Source organism: Seriola aureovittata, chromosome 5 (genome assembly GCF_021018895.1).
Source record: "Seriola aureovittata isolate HTS-2021-v1 ecotype China chromosome 5, ASM2101889v1, whole genome shotgun sequence".
In the NCBI taxonomy this organism is placed as follows: Eukaryota; Metazoa; Chordata; class Actinopteri; order Carangiformes; family Carangidae; genus Seriola; species Seriola aureovittata.
The window spans coordinates 16,404,735-16,422,256 of record NC_079368.1 but is presented as its reverse complement, the minus strand read 5'-3'; the positions used below and the strand labels follow the sequence as shown (position 1 = coordinate 16,422,256).

At 40.1% G+C, this 17,522-nt stretch overlaps 1 protein-coding gene across 3 annotated transcripts in view; it reads right to left on the bottom strand.

Annotated features, from left to right (window-relative positions):
- unc5ca (unc-5 netrin receptor Ca) overlaps positions 1-17,522 on the bottom strand; it is a 205,299-nt gene that overhangs the window by 19,183 nt on the left and 168,594 nt on the right. For 2 of the 3 annotated variants that reach the window (XM_056377039.1, XM_056377038.1), the window contains 3 exons: positions 15,360-15,416; positions 6,026-6,217; positions 132-349 (listed from right to left, as the gene is read on the bottom strand). In XM_056377039.1, the coding sequence (XP_056233014.1) occupies positions 132-349; positions 6,026-6,217; positions 15,360-15,416 (467 nt within the window). The remainder of the gene's footprint in view (positions 1-131; positions 350-6,025; positions 6,218-15,359; positions 15,417-17,522) is intronic. The other variant, XM_056377040.1, reaches the window with a different exon arrangement.

Sequence of the window (17,522 nt, the reverse complement as noted above, 5' to 3'; positions counted from 1 at the left end):
CTGTGCTCCCGCAGTTCAGTGTAACCTCACACCTCAGGAAGCAATATTTAAAAACCCTCCTGTGTACATACAGAATATTTTACAGTAGAAGTGGAGGGAAGACAAAGGCATTAGCGTTAAGGAGGCATTACCTTAGGAGACAGTTTGGATGTGAAGTCTCCTCCGAGGTCATCCTGCGGTGTGACCAGACCAGAGGAGTTGTACACTTTGATCTTCAAGTTGGGAAGAGGGTCCAAGAGAGGGGAGTTGGTCATTGGGATTTTATCTGACACATCATGGAGGGCATACACTGGACCACGGTACATGGCAGCCGCATTCGTCAAGTCAGGAGGAGCCGTCAGTAGATCAGCTAGAGGGATAGAGTGAAAGATGAAGAGAGAAAAGGAGTAAATGGAGAGAAAATAGTGAAAATACAACATGAGAAGCAGTTTTTTTTTTTTATATGAAACCACAAAGCACATGTGGTCAGAGATCAAGTTGAAAAAGAGAGGGAAAGGGAAGGCTAACACTAAATACTTGATATCTTCAGTAGTATGAAATGCATGGCTGCAGTATGACACAGATGTGTAAAACTTGTAACAAGATCAGTGAGCAGGAATAAGGGGAGGAAGACGAGCGCAAGTAAGGCTGCTGATAAGGTATCAGTGTCTGGTATGATACACTGCAGTACACAGGGGCATGACCTGGATCAAGGGCTAGTCATGGATCCTGCACAGAGAGAGAGAAAGAGAGGGAGAGAGTTGGGGAGGAAAGAGACAGCAGGAGAGAGAAAGAGGGAAAATATGTGCATATTTTGAAGACGATGCTTAGACTTCATGTCATAGGCATTGACTTATATAGGTTTCGTTCCTATTTAAATCTCAGAACTCAAACTCACATATCCCTCATTTGACCTAACTCTGTTTTTAATATATAATGACAGTACAGCTCCATGCCGGGCTTTAAGCTCTTCAAACTGTTGTAAGCAACTCGACTTCACCCACAGAATCAAAGAGGTTGCCATACTTTAATCACATCACTGTCTATTTTTAAAATGCTAACTGTGTCAGGATTCAAAAGTGACTGACAATACCTGCTGCGCACATTAACATGTCACTTGTTCACTGACAGTAACAATTGTTCAGACTGATTTATTTGGGTTCTGAAGATAGTTATGTTATACTGTATGTGATGTTTTTTTTTTTTCTTTTTACCCTCATTATCCAAATATCATGATGTGAATATACAGATGCACTTTATTTGGAATAGAATGAGAAAGACAATATTCAATGTACGCTATGAAATATTCAAGCAAACCTTGTAAATCAGTAGACAAAACAAAAGCTACTAGTACAATTCTGAATCAGTTCGTTGCCTGCAGCTGCTTCAAAACCCAGCAGCGAGAGTCCTCAGCGGTACCAAGAGGAGAGACCACATCTACCCTGCACTGGCCTCTCTTCACTGGTTACCAGGGAAGTACAGAATTGACTTTCAGAGTCTTTTATTTGTTGTGCATCTCCACACCTATCGCATCTGAATCACTGCTCTCCGGTCGACGCACCCAGTTCAAAACCAAAGGCGATCGAGCATTTTCAGTTGCTGGCCCTAAATTGTGGAATAGTTTGCCGTTAGCAATTCTATCCTCGCTCTCCACTGATATCTGTAAAACCCATCTAAAAAACAGTCTCTCTGCTTTAGCTTCTTAGTGGTCATCATGAAGACTTGCCTGACCACAAACACACCGGCTTTTATTTGTTTGTATTTTATTTCTAGCTGTGCAATGCTGTTGTTTTATAGTTTTATCAAGATATTCTATTAATTTACTTATCTGTATTTTTTTTATTTGATCATTCCTGTGTTGTGTGATTGTAATCGTCGATCAAATAATAACATCATTTAATCTCTCCTGTAAAACACTTTGCTCACCGTTTGTTGCTTTTAAAATCTGCTCTATAAATAAATTGACTTGACTAAAATGAACATGATGATGTAACTTTTGCAAAACAGCTGCTGCTATGGCCACAAGTGGCAAATTACAGGACAATTATTTTCATTTAAAGACATTATCATCTTTATTTGCAACAAGCTTAAATGTAACAGCAGCAAGAGTATTCAAAAGCCATAAAGTCAGAGTAAAGTCAGTGTCTATCTTAGTTAGCTTACATTAGCCACCATATGCTCCTGGTCATACCAGACCTACTGAGGATGTAGAAGTACTTTAAACAAAGTAATGGGTTGGTCCACGGTATTTTATACATTATGATGAAGCTCAGAATGAAATCATCAGTGGAGGCAAAATAAGACTCTCCATTGCCGGGTCAGGTGTGAATTAAGGCAACTGAGTGTATTCCACCAGTTACAGGTTTATGTTCTACGCTGCGTTTTCTCCAGTTGTCACAGCTGACAGCTGCTAATGGTGGAATCTTGACACTTTTCATGTATTGTGAGCTAAACACTCAAGTGCCCCACTTAAACACACACACACACAAGCAGTGTGTAAATAAATAAAAAATACATCTGTAATGTAAAACAAAATGCTCACGCATGCAAGAATGAGTCTTGCATACCAATAATGCAGTGTACTCGCTCATACATGTAAACACCACAAACACACATTACATACAGTATACAGGGATTACATGTCAGTAGGGATGGATCGCCAAGTCTTTCTGAGATTCTGTGCTCATCGTGCAAAGGTTAGTGTAAGCCAGGAGGCAACTGTATGAACATGGTGATTGCTAATCAGTACAGTATGCTAATCCGTGTGCATGCAATATTCAGCTAGTTTACGATATGTTTATTTTAGTCATGAAATGCAACTACATCCTTTCTAGCTTTAGCGATCACTCTCCGCTTGACACTCCAGACGTCGCTGAATTAAATACTGTAGTGGGTTTAATGAGTTCTTCCTTAGAGTAAATATTGATCTTCTGCAGGAAACTCCAAATAACACATTCTGGTAATCAAGTATCAGTATGAAATTATTGGAAATGCTTTAATGAGAATGACCACTCTGTTCTATCTGCCAGAATGTTAGGCTCATTTCCTCCTAGGTAATTGGTAAGTGATATTGATTGTAACAACAATAATAATAATAATACATTTGTCATTATTAACAAACAGTAAATAGTACATGAAGATTTACTTTCCCACAGTGAACCAAGTGAATGTGCTCAAACAGACTCCAAAGGAGCCATCTTGCCACAACACTTTTCACTTTAACACAACTTACCTACAGGGCTTAAAAACAACAAATGGTGCTTCTATACAAAAAACTCTCCCATCACAAAAGCAATAAAACAAATATTCAAGACTTAATTCATACTGGCATCGCAGGACGGCCAGTTACCTACTGAGGACAATTCCAGTTTTGTTCACACCAGCCTCCGTTTTTTTTCTTTTTCTTTTGGTCGTAGAGCCTGAAATCCTGTTGTTCCCTCCAAGAGCCCATCCATTCTAATTTGAAAATCCCTCATTATCACCCCACCACCACCACTTAACCCACCCCCACAACACACACACACATACACACACATCTGTCACCTATCACTCTCTTCCTCTCTCTATCACCAGGCTGTTTACCCTTAAAGCCAGTGGGTATTCCTGCCAAATCATCCCTGCTGAAATTTAATTAACAGCTAATGGAAAGCCACAGAGAGAGAGAGAGAGAGAGAGAGAGAAAGAGAGAGAGAGAGAGAAGAGTGTGTCTATGTGAGTGTGTGTGTGTGAGACGGAGAGAGTGAGAGAGAGTCAGAAAGTCAAAGAGTGAGAGAGGGAGTCAGAAAGTCAGAGGGAGAGATATTGCAGGGACATAATTCTTCATTAATAGTAATTGGAGATGGTCCCTCAGCGCAGAGTGACAAGCATCCTAATACTTTACTGATAAAATCACCACATAGACAAAGACATTCACCCTTGTACATGCACACGGACACACACACACACACGCCCGCATACACACTTGCTGTTGAACAATTTGCATTGCATCCTCTCTGACCTCACTCTGTTTTTACTGTATACCATGATATGAATAATAATTTTCCACCCACAACTGTCCACAAAAACACACACCCTGAATTATTTAAGTGTCCTGTTAAAGGTGTTAAATCTGTGTGTGTAGATGTGACCCTTTGCTAAAATGCCATTTTGTAGTTGACCAAAGATGATTATCAAGTACTGTTAAGTATGATGAGTACCAGTATGAGCATTTTTATTTGAGGCCATCTAATTTATAGTATTTCATTTAAATTTGTGGTGAATGAGTGAATATAATTTTGTGAATGTGCCTACGGCCTATAATGGGTGAAATTTTGAGCATGTTTGACAGGTTTATTATGTTTTGTAGATTTTAAGCCAAGTGATTTTTGTCACCTCTTTGACAAATAAAATATCTCAGAGGGAAAATCACAAGTCCATGGCATCTGTGGACTGATACCTGATTAATACCAATTCCCTGCCCATTCCTGGCATTTCCAGTAAGCTATCAAATGCATGCGCCTGTGTGCGCAAGTGTGTGGCTGCCTGCCTCTTGTTGTCTTATCCATTTTCCAAGACAGGGAGGAAGAAATGACAATACAGACAGCAGAGAGTGAAACATGGCTCCACTTAAACAGGAAGACAAACAGGGAGGGAGTGTCCGTTGCAGTAGGAATCACTGTGATGGGAGACGGAGACACAGCTGAGGAAAGACAGAGACACTGAGACGGAGATGAAGAGAGGAGGTTGCTGATAAACAGGAAATGTGATTGACCTGAATGTGCAGATGGGAAGGTAGAGAAAGAGTGAGAAAGAGAAGGAGAATGACAGAAAGACTTCTTGATGGAAGAGAGTGGTCTTTGTTAGAGACAGAGATTAATCCAAACCGGCAAAAACTGACAGCCGGCGGCCAAGGAAAGAAACAAAATGAGACTGGCATCAAAGCCTCAAAGTGGACGGAGCACGTAGTTGTTTCCATAGAGGGATGTTCACATCTGTTGTTTATTATCCACCTGTCAATCTAATGTATCTGTCCATAGATATATCCATATTTACGTATCGATCTATTGTTGTGTACATTATGTAATGCCAAAATTTAAGAGTAACATGAATTATGCTCTCCTCTCTTTGGGAGAGTGTGAGTCCTCATCAGGCCTGCAGTTGTTGTTTTGTTTCAGACTGTGCTCTGACCTTCCTGTGTGTTCTCTATGGAGCACTGACTATACGTGGCTAGTCAGACTAAAGCATTTAAGCTACTGAGTGATAAACCCCCGTCCCACAGGAGTGCAGGCGAAATAAAAAAAAAAAAGAAAGTTATTAATGGAGTTGTTCCGCTTCCAATACTTGAATTGGAAATGCCTCCGATACTGGCTAAAAATAGGGAGTTGGCCAGTACGCAAGTCTAAGAGCTAATCCATTACCATACCGAGCTTGCAGTAGTAGGCTACAAGTTTTAAATTCTTTTTCCATATGTTGTTAAGTATGAAAAGACCCAAATAAACACTGTAAGTGGACTACTTGATCACTACAGGCGGATTAATTAAAAAGCATTTTTATAGGCTGATCACTATAAGCTGTTTCCACTGTAAAAAACAAACAAAAACAGATTTATGGAATTCATGTATTTGTTCATGTTTTACAAAGGGTTCATCCTGAGCCATGCCATACAACAATGGCAGCAATCATATCGCATCCTTACAGGGTTAGTAGAATACAGCTGATACAACTGTGGTATGAGAACATCTTTGGTCATTAACATGTACTGTACTTTCTTCAGTGGAATTAGGTAGCTTTTCTTTCTTTTAAATTTAGTGTTTAAAGAGTAACTCAACAGACCCTGAAAATCTTCTGGTGGTTTAGTTTATCACCTTGCAGTAGAGATGAACACGAGTACTCCATGACATTACTTTGGTGTAACAGGTGCAACAAGCTTGAAACATTCAACCAGAGATGGCAGTGAAACTCTGCTTTTAAACTTGATGTTAAGTTATTCTTGAAACTGGATATCAGTCTTTCTACGTGAGTATTCCTGCCACCCTGGATCAAATGTCATACTCGTGATATTCCTTACCTGATCTGGCTGTTTTGATATTAACAGACTGGAAGCCTCCATTGAGCGCTGAGGTGTCAATGATGACTGAGTCAAAGTCACGGTGTGTCTTGCGGTAGACAAAGAGCGCCACGATGACAGAGATGACCAGGCACATAATCACTGCGATGACAATGCCCACGTACAGCGCCACATCATCTGTACTCGGAGCAGCTAGAGGGGACACAAAGAACAGACACGATGTTACACAGACAGTTATTGTTAGAGCCAAGTGTGCTCAAAAAAAAAACTGAAGAGGAAATGTATATCACAAAGAAAAGTGGTGATAAACAACTACAACAGCGGCGTGCCGTCGGGGCATACCAGGCAAGTAGTGCTTGCCCAGTTGAAGCTAAAAACAGACATCAATTTTTACGGATCCCGAATTGGAAGCCATTTTCTTACATCTGTTCTCAGAACAGCGTTCTGTCCCATAAAGGATCTAATGCCTGTTTGCATCCAGCATGGAATTCTGTAATGTAATACTGCTCACTTGTAGCAGCAGCAGGCTATTGTCTCAGGGAGCTAGCTTGACTACCAGTCATATAGTTTCTGTCATTTCCGTGGGTGTGACTGTGTCCCGTTGACAAAGGCTGGAGCTTCTCAAGCCGAGAAGGGAGCAGAATTTTTTGGACGTTTACTCATGCTGATCGAGGATGATCCTGTGATCTTTGACGGGTGTCTAGCTACAGCGAAAATGTGCTATGTGTATATGTCTATGGTCAAGCTGTCCTTTACTCATCTTCCACTGTTCTGAGATCAGTTATGACATTGCATGCATTATATGCACGAGTAGATGTGTGTGAAAATTAAACTTGTGCCTTTAAAAAATACCGGTGACCAGAGCAGAGAGTTAGAAGTTAGCAGTGTAGCTGTGAACGTAGCAGTGCAATGTATGTGAACGTAGCAGTGCAATGTATGTGAACGTAGCAGTGCAATGTATGTGAACGTAGCAGTGCAATGTATGTGAACGTAGCAGTGCAATGTATGTGCACTGTAGGCTGATTGTCAGTGAATAAATGCTACAACGCCCATCCACAGTCCGGACGATCGGCCAGGAAAGGTTAACAATACTGAGGAAATAGCAGAATTCTGCATTGTCACTGGAGTTTGTTATTGTCAGTTGAAGGTAAATATTTTGAAGACTACCATAGAGGTGTTTTTTTTTAGTTTTTTTTTTTTTTACATATTTGCCCATTTGATATGTTTGGTGTCAGTTCAGGGGAGTTGCTCAGCTCTGCTTGCCAATCTGTAAAAGTCACAACACGCCACTAAGCTACAGCAGTGATAATTCTTGGCAGAGAATACAGCAATATTTTTTTATGTCAGACAAAAGTGAAAGGCATTGCAGATTTCAAACTTACTTTATATGGCTCTTTGTCATTCTTAACTTGTGTTCGACAATTTCACTATTACCTCAGACCACCTATCACACTCAGAGGACAATCTCTATAGGTTCCATTTCAAATGAAATTTTTAAACAGCCCTCCAGCTTGTGTAATATGATAATTTGTCTAGACAGCGGTAGAAAGAGGCAGAGACACCTTTCATAAAAAAACAGAACGGTACCAACTCTTAAAATTTAATAAGGCTGTTAATTATTTTACAAGGGTCCTAACATTCTTTTTCAATCCGGCTGAGACTTTAATGGTGTTTGAGTGAGAACAATGGTAGAATTGTCATTCATGATCCATATTTTATAACATAGGAAGGGGCTATGGAAATTTTAACTGATGGGTGATGCAGATGGAAAAAAAAAAAGGATGAGCTTCACAGAGGAAATGAGGAAAGGATGAGAGGGGACAAGTTAGGAGCACAGGGGAAGAAAGATGAGGGAAATAATAGGAGGGAAAGCCAACGTGTGGAGAGAAGAGGACACACAAGCAGATGAGGAGTGAATATAAAAGAGTAGAGAGGAAAGGAGGAGATAGATGGATAAGATGACAGGAGAGTAGAGAGGTAAGGGTAGTTTAAAAAAAGAGAATAAAAGAAGCATATTAAAAAGAGAATAAGGAAGCAGGGAAGATGAGAGGAAACATGTAGGGCACAATAAATCAGGAGAGAAGAGGAAAGAAAGAGGAGGAAGGTGATAACAGCAGAGCAGAGGAAAACGGGGGAAAAAGCAGCAGCAATGCACTTGAACTTCAAAGCAACAAAACAAACAAGCCTACATATTTAAAATGAAAGCGCCTGTGAAACTTTTTGGAGTAGTCTCACACTTAAAGCATTCCTCGAATAATCATGTCCTCTGTAGCTAGTAGGAGGGGATTTGTCTGTAGCTATTAGGAAGACGAAAGAAAAGTATAGGAATGTTTCTTTTAATCCGCCCTTAAAGTTGAGAGGCAGATAACGGGCTTTTAGCTCCAAACAGCCCGAGTCATTTGCTAAAGGATTTGCTGTTGTCGCATCAGAACAAGTTCAGAAAGCATGAACCTGATTATGCATGAGAGAATCCTTTGATGAGGCGCACAAACATTCAAGCTCACACATGCCGAAGCATGATACCCACATACACACATTCACAGAGGAGAGGTCACTCGTGATGGTGTTAGTTACCCATTTACCACTTGAGGGAGCTGTGAACCACTTCTAGTGTCTCTGGGGAGCTGAGCATGTCGAGGGCATGTCCAAAGCATGTCCGCCGTAATTAAGTCTGAGACCGTGATGAACCAAATGGCTCTGGTTTTTGAAATAGTGTGATCTAAAGCCCTCGTGACACAGTATTTTGTGATATAACCACTATCATCACCAATGTCTGAGATGCAAATATGTGTAGAATAAACACAAAAAAGCTTATTCAATGTACGATATGTAATAATTAACTATCAACATGGTGGAAATGGATGAATACGGAGCATAGTGTGATTTCTACTTTGAGAAAAAATAAATATCTAAGCAATTTCCTTCTCTACCATGATATGACTTATCCTGGACAGGATTAGTTGATTCATTAATTAGACAAGAAACTATTTTGATGCTTGGTGGTTGAAAAATGCCACATATTTTGCTGGTTCCAGCTTCTAAAATGTGAAGATATTCTGTGATTGTCTTGAAGAACCTCAGTGAAGTGGTGAGAGCTGGGTGCTGGACTGCTGGTCACAGAAAGCAAGACATATGAATATGTGACCTTTGGCCCAGGGAAATTAAGAGGAGTATTTTTCACTTTTCATTATTTTACAGACAAAATTACAATCTGGCAGAAGATGATAAACATGGTTCCAGTCCTAAACCAAAGAGTTGTAATGTCTTAGCCTCTGCCCATTGTCTAGATTTGAGCTCTACAGTACTTGAACTTTTGAATGTGTGAAAATGTCATGCCGACATGAAGCCGATCGTGGCACGGGAAATGAAATATTCATATAAATTATGTTTACAACCTCTGATCTGCGTTTCAGAGTTTGTGCTCTTCTCACAAAGTTCTTTGACACATTACAGTAGCTCAAATTGCTGCCAAATATCTGTTCATCACATTTAACACAAACTTAATCTAAGTTCACCACCTTTACATCTTCAAAGTTTAACCCGTACTGGTTTTGTATTTTCCTTTTGATGCTGTTGAAAAGATTGCTTTAAATTCCCTAATGCCCTAACTACACTGCTGCACAAAGTTGCCCTGTTATCAAGGTCCTTGCACTTGCCAAGGGGGAACAGAATTGGATAATCCTCTTAAGTACCAACTCCCTGATCTTAATTATGATCATCATCATCATCCTCATCTATTAAGGGAATCTTTATCTTGTCTCTGCTTTAACTTGAAGGTCTAACTTCAGAACATTACGGATGCCAGGCAGCCAGATAAAATATCACGTCCAAACTTGCTTTTTCTGATCCCATTTTCCCATTGAGTGTTTTGGGACACTTTGGGATAAGTTAACTAGGCTATGGCCTGCTGAGTTCTCAACATATGTGCCTGTGTGTGTACTGCGTGTAACGTGATTTATACCAGTGGGCTTAAAAATCCTTTCTTGACTGTCTATCAGTTTAAATCCCATCTCTCTCAGATCCTTCTCTCCCTCCGTAGCTCACGCCTCTCCCTCCGACTCCCTCTGTCTCTCTGTCTCCATCTGTTTGATTTGTAGATGAAGGAAACAACATGTCCCATTAGAGCTTCTACCTGCCTGAGTAACCTACATACAACTGGTAGATACCAAATGTTTTCTTTTTTTTTCTTTTTTCTTAGCATCTTTATTTACAAATGTTGTTTAAGTAGTAGCAACAACAACATTACACATGGTCATTTATCTGTTATTGAGGTACAATAATAAAACAATTAAAGTACTGCAAAGAGTAAAGACCAGCCACAATGCTGCACATATTACTGAACCAATCATTTCTTGGCAAATTAGTGGTTATGCTACTGAGAAGTAAAATTAGTTATTCAATCCTTATTATTTTTTGAATAGACTTTTCAAAGTACAATTTCTTTGGGGGATTGATTTCTCAGTCTCTCTCATACCACTCAAAGACAGAAAATTTAGAAAATGGCAGTGAATTTAGAATAAGAGAAAAAAAAAACTGTAGCTTTTCTCAAGCACTCAAGCCCCCTCTGAACTCTGTATGTGTCTTATTCTTTGGTCTTTCATTTCATTGTGCTTCTACATGAAAACCAAAAGACAGCTTTGGTTGAAAACTACCTATTCTTTAATTCTGATGTTCTTTTACTGTCTGACAGCGTTACAGCATGGGCTGCCTTTTTCTGACAAGATGGAGGCTGGAAAAGGAACTGAACGTGGGTGTGCACTTTTGACCAAGCCCAGATGAATGAATAATGTGCTTGGACCTCTGAGTGTATCCGAGTGTGGCCCGAGGCTGCGCTCTGTGAAGCCGGAATGACAAAATCTGCAGTGATAGAATGAGGAAGGAGCACAGTCTGACTAAGTACTGATAGACACACACCTATGTTCATTTTTATGAGCACTCATGCAAACACTGACACTCACAACGAATGCATGGACAGACATGCACACATGGACACATCCGTATTAACTTTTATCCACAAGTCAACTATCTCCTGCGCTTTTTCTCCCTTGTAGCTGACAAGCAGTTTCATGTCCGGGGCACTCACCCGCGAGCTCGGATAAATTAGAGTTAGATTAAAAATATGTGCCTTTCAGTGGACACACAAGAAAGGAATTGAATAAATGATAAATCACCTGGGAGGAGAGAGACACGCATTCAAACATCCTGTCTGTGATGTTCCAGCCAGTACTACCTAACAACTCTCTATAGGGTAGAGAATGTTCTGCTCTAAAGGTCAGGACACACCACACAAACACCGATACACCCACAGGTGTGAAAAAATGCAAGAACAGCTGACACGTACATATGTAAACATGCATTTTGAAAGAACTTGAGCAGGACGCTGAAAATTATCATATTGATCTATCAGGTCCAATTATGACAATTTGCAGTCAGCTGTCAGCATGTACTACTGGTTTAAACACCCTTGTTATGAACTTCAGTCCCCAGTGAAGAAAAGAAACCGACACTTTTGGAGATTCTTTGACAGATTTAATTATATTTTTGATCCATGGCGGTTTAAGAAATCTTGGTGTTTGGCATTTGGCAAGTGTGAGGGTGGAAAATGCGTTACATTTTTGACAACCTACCATCTTTCCTTCTTTTCATGGCAAGAATTCTTTGCAATTTGTCATAGTTTTGCATAACAGGGTTACCTTACTAGAACGAGATTGAATATTGTGTTTGTGTTGTGCCTACAGTACATGTTTGATCAACGCCAAATGGTTTTCGGTTGCAAAATCGACATGATTTTGCCAGTGTTCACTGTGCACCTGCCAAATTCAGTTTGATTGGGGCGTACGGTCTACTCAAGTGAGTGAGCTAGTGTACATGTGGCTGTTTGTGTGTGTGTGAACTGACTGATGCTGCATCACACTGTGTCTCAATAATAATTGACATTGTAATTGGCACTTTATTTAACTTTTTTACTACAAAAAAAAAATCTTCAGAAATATGGTCACATACAGTTGGTAAGCGTGTGTGTGTGTGTGACTGTATGTGTGTGTAGCTGCATAAACCTTTGAGACTGAGAAAATTGCAGAAATTATACACATACACTCTCTCGCACACGCAGTTGATTACGGACACGGGCTAGCAGAACAGAAGCCCCGGCTCACCCTCAGTCGGCATGGATTGCTGTCTATTGATTGGCTGAGCTTTCTGTCACTCTCCAAGTCTATCCAATCTGCCACGGAGAGGATTTAAAGAAGGGGGAAACAAGGATAACTCAGCTTAGCTCGTCTCTATCTTCTCTGTGATCTGCATCCAAAGCAGAGCTGTGGACAATCACTACTTGAAACTCATTCAACTGCCTTTTTGATCTTTCTTGGCACCAACATGCAAACGCCACCCATACTGCACTCCTGGCAGACACATCTGCTCTAAGTAACTGGCAGGGATGAACGGAAGATAGAGGGAGCGAGAGAGAGAAAGCGAGCAGTCATTTGAAAATGTGTCCATGCTTATCTCCTCTGTAGAGGGGAGGGAAAAAAAACTTGACGGTTGTTGGAGCCAAGAAGTAAAATATGGAGTCACTAAAGCCAGAAGGTGTATTTCAATGACTACAAACAACTCTGTATATGAAGCCGTCAGATCTCATGCATTGTGTAACAGCCGTGTAATACAGTGCAACTGTAGCTCCTTAATGAACAGACTGAAAACAAGCCTTTCAATGTAACTGAGAGGGACATTACGACCTCTTTCAGTGGCTGCTGGCCACAAATATGAATCATAAAATACTAGCAGTCCCCCTCCACACACATCTATAGCTCAGCTGTGTTCCTCCCACCCTTTTCATCCCCTCAAGCTAAGCTGGTCTGTAACTGACACAAACAGCTATGTCATATTTCCAGAAAAGAGAGCAAACAAATCATGGCACAAGAAAACAGTGATAATTATTGTACTGTTTTGTTATTAGTTTCTTAATGGTAATAAACATTAGTGACTTTTGCTGTGGGTGTGAATGAGCCACAGACCTGGTTGTAGTCTTGAATTGTCTTAAAACTGTCTTGGAAATATGGGATGGGAACCATGTTTTGGAAATCTCAGCAAATCTATATAATTATTTTGCCATTGGTATTGATCAAAAACCATATCAACTCCCTGCAGATGGAGTGTGGTCACGGTCGTGCAATGGAGCAGTAAAACTCTTCCATATTACTTCCTTAACTGACAGCTGAGAAAGCAGAATCTGATTTTGCTAACATTGGGTGTCGAACCAGATATGGGGGAGGTTGGTATTGTATTTGTAATCTGACTTAAGGCCTTAACATACTCCAATGCAGAGAAGGAGATGGACAGCAGGCACGCCACAGTCCTATTTATACAGCACTGGGTGTTTTTATAGGTGGGCAGCTTCACACACGTTTTATGCACCTTTAATTTATGTCATACAGAGACTTGCAGCTATGCAGACACGGAAAGTATAATTTAAGATTAAGCCTACATGAAATTCAGTCACAAGCCAATGTAGTGATAAACAGGCCCAATCAGGCCAAGTGTCAATATCAGGGTAAATATGCCTCATAAATTATACTGTTACGACTAAATCTAAAAAATAAATAAACTGTATCCGTAGTCATACTCTGAGAAAACAGGATCAGCTTTGTGAGTCTCTAAGCCACTCATGCAACCTCCCAACGCTCATGTTACCGACTGTATTTTTGAATATTAAAACCAGAGTGACAATCTGTTAAATGAGCTATGACTGCTTCTATCTCCTCTCTAGCTCCCTCTGTATCTGTATCTGTCTGGGACCAGTCATCTCACAAAACACTCCGGGATGATGAAACTGCTTCAGCAGGCCCTAAACGAGAGTCATTAGAACACATCACAGACGCTCACAGATTGCTTTGAAGATAAAACGAGAGCTCCTGCAATGAGAGAAGTAAGGAGGCACGGTAATAATAAGTGGCAAAGGTCCTTTCCCTCTTGCACCTCTCAAATTCTGTCTGCCTCACAGTTTATAGTAAATCTCCTTCATTATGTCACTTTGAGGAACCAACGGGTACCAGCGAGAGATGGAAAGGAAAGAAAGAGAGGGAGAAGAGAGCAGGATAGCAAGAACAGCTGAATATATTTAACACCTTATTATCATTTCTCACTCTTTTGCTCATTCAGAGGCTCTCATACCTTTCAAAGTGGTGCTGCCCTTGTCAGGTGATCTTGTGCCTTTCTGTAAATCATTTTTTACTTTCTCGAATGAAGCATTAGTGATGGGCCAGTCTGATAAATTAATCATTCATTTGAAGGAGACTTCAAAGAGAATAGGTCAAATCAGTAACACTGATTAGAAATTTCAGTCAGTGTCCATGGTTGCACCGTACTCCGTACCGAGTTCGTAGTTAACCAGTACGCTTGTAAACACAAAGCAAGTGTTCAGAACTAAGGCAAATTGCCTGTTTGGGCAGCGATTCAAAGCCAACTGGCTACTCTCCAAAATGACCACAACTGCAACAAACTCACAAACTGTGAATCAAATGAACTGGTGCTGAATCGATTCACTGCTATCAGACAGGAAGAAAGAGAGAATCAAGTTAATTAAAAGGAATCTGTCACCACCACGGTGCATTCATTTTCAAGACATCACTCATGGATCTGGCACTGACACAGTTTAAATTATGGAAAACTGACTGTTTTAGTAGACATCCTGTACAAGATGTACAATATAAAGATACATAAAAAACAATAATAAAATAGAAATGTATAACAGAAGGTTTATTATGCTTCTGGGCAAAACCTGCAGTTTAGTTTATGATATTTCCTTTTCTGTATGATGTCATGTCTTACCAATTCTAAGTGGCATTCATTTTTTTCTGTTTTCCACAGTTTAAGTCAAAGAAAATTGTAGTAAAATGGCTTGGAGAGTCAACTATACATAACATTATTATAGAGAAAGGAAAAGGAAATACACAGATACAGCCAGACATATCTAAATTCATAGAAACATTCACCTTAAATAATTTAGTGCGAGTATACAGGTCGTGCAAACTCTTACTCCCATCAAACAAGCACAGGTGTAAAGGACTAATCTACCAAGACTTCCGTTGTCGGTGAGCAGAATGAAAAACGAGTGAAGCCGCTGTTTGAAGACATTTGTTTCATCAGCACAGCAAAAAGATTGGACATCAAGGGAACAGATCATAAGACAAGAGCAAAGTGCTCTCTCTCAAAATGACATGTAACAATGAAAGGCAAAGAATGAGCCAAAGGTCAACGCTCAATCAAAGAAAGAAACACTAAGGTGAGGAAGACAAAAGGAACATGGATGGAGATACAACAAAAAACATCAACTTACATGGGATTCCCAAATCAGTCTTTTCTTTGGACTCAGATGACTTCTGAAACAATGAAGCTTGGGACAGGAAAAGAAGGGGACGATGGAATGGATGGAGGAAAGGAGAGGAACAAAACAAAAAAAGTCAAATAAAATGGGACAAACATAACACGACACAAACACAAAAAATGCACGGCCTGTATATGACTGTTTCTTTCTTTGTGTCTGCTGTACATTAACTATAGTTGTCTTAGTCCACAAATCAATAACAAATGATGTTTGAAAGAAAAACTGAAAACTGAAAAACAATTAGAAAAAAAAAAGAAAAAAAAAGATAATTATAGAAACTGTGACGCCTGTGAGGCCGTTTCCGCTGTGTCATGTTGAGTGGTCCACTTAGGCAGGCCAGACAGGAGGTCTATGACACAGATAAACTGCTGATGTATAATGTATAATTGAAGTGGTGGTGTATAATTAATAAAGGCAACACGGCAACATGGTGCGCTTAAAAGCTTCTTGCCGGACCAGCTGACCGCAGAAGGCACAGCAAAGAAGGAGAAGCACTGACAAGGTTAAGTGGGGTGATGTGCAAATAAAAACAAACAGCACACATGATTTTGGTGCTGCAGGTGGGCTCGGCTACATTGCTCTCGGGGATTTCTTAGGAAGTTCTACTGTAATTTAGTGACTTAGCATGTTGCTGCACCGTTTCATCAGATTTTTTCCCTTTTGTATTAAATGACTCGAAAAAATGACTGCATTTACATGATAGCATCTAACGAATGTCATGCTGATTAATGTCTGACTCAGTGATGATAGTAAGCGGCATGCCATAATAAAGATTTGTCTCGTTCTAATAAAAACACAATTGTTCAAATAGATATGAAAACATGATTGCAGTAAAATGAAGTGTAAAAGTATTTAGTAAGAGCCAACATAAGCATTATGGGAAGAAAAGATAGAGCAGTACATTAGGACAGAATGTGTGAGAAGCAGAACACAGCGAACACAGCGCAGGAAATAATACGTCAAAGGCGATTAGAGTCTGCAATAAGAAGAAACAAAAAGCGGAAGAACAGAGCTTTCAATGGGCAGATGGCTTGTCTGATGCTCTGTTGTACCTGCTGATACTGCTAATCGTTTTGTATGATACAACAAACCCTAAAGTTACATAACAACCAGTATCTCTAATGATTACTGTTATTTTAGAGACCACACAAGATTCATTTATTTTTTGCTCTAGCAGCAATGTTATGTATGTACGCATGCAACACACACACACACACACACACAAAAGCACATGCACACACACACACACACACACACACACACACACACACACACACACACACACACACACACACACACACACACACACACACACACACACACACACACACACACACAAAGAGTAGGTAGAGAGTGAAATGTCATGTTCTCAAGGATGACACACAGTGGAGCTCTGACTGAATCTGTTCCAAGTATCTTGATCGATGTGTCAGAAAAATGTCAACAGGCCAAAACATATAAAACACTAACAACTCTAAAAGAAGAAAAAAAAAAAAAACCCTGAAAGACCTACAACTTCTGCCACAAACAGACACACACATGGACACACATACTGGCTCACACTGATATAACTCGCAGATAAACACATAAACACAAAAAGAGAGGAGGCACTCCATGCAGGGCAGACATGAGGTCGAATGGATTTCTACCTCTCAGGATTTAACAGGACAACTTTAGAAAAAAAGGCAGCAAGAGACTGTGGAGGAGATGGGGGGGGTGTTGGTGGAGAGAGAATGAGAAAGAATAAAAGAGAGAGAGTAGAGTGAAGTGCTTTTTGAGCACAAAGTCAATTACAGAGCACCATCTAAAACATTAACTCCCCCTCTATGTTGACAGTGCATTATCAGTTCATTCACAAGCCTGAAATCCTAAGTTACCACTGCCAGCATCTAGCCACTGCCATACATTTTTAAAATTTTGTTTACTTACTCTTGTTAAGCAGAGCCTAAAAACATAATGGACTTAAACAGAAGAAACAAGTATCCAAAGCTGGAGTTTTCTGTTCCTGTTCTCTACGCTAAACGAGGAAATAGTTTAGGGTGTCACTGATGGCAAACAACTTCAAAATGTCAGTGTCACGGCCCAATCTGGGTACCACAACCAAAGACCCATTTT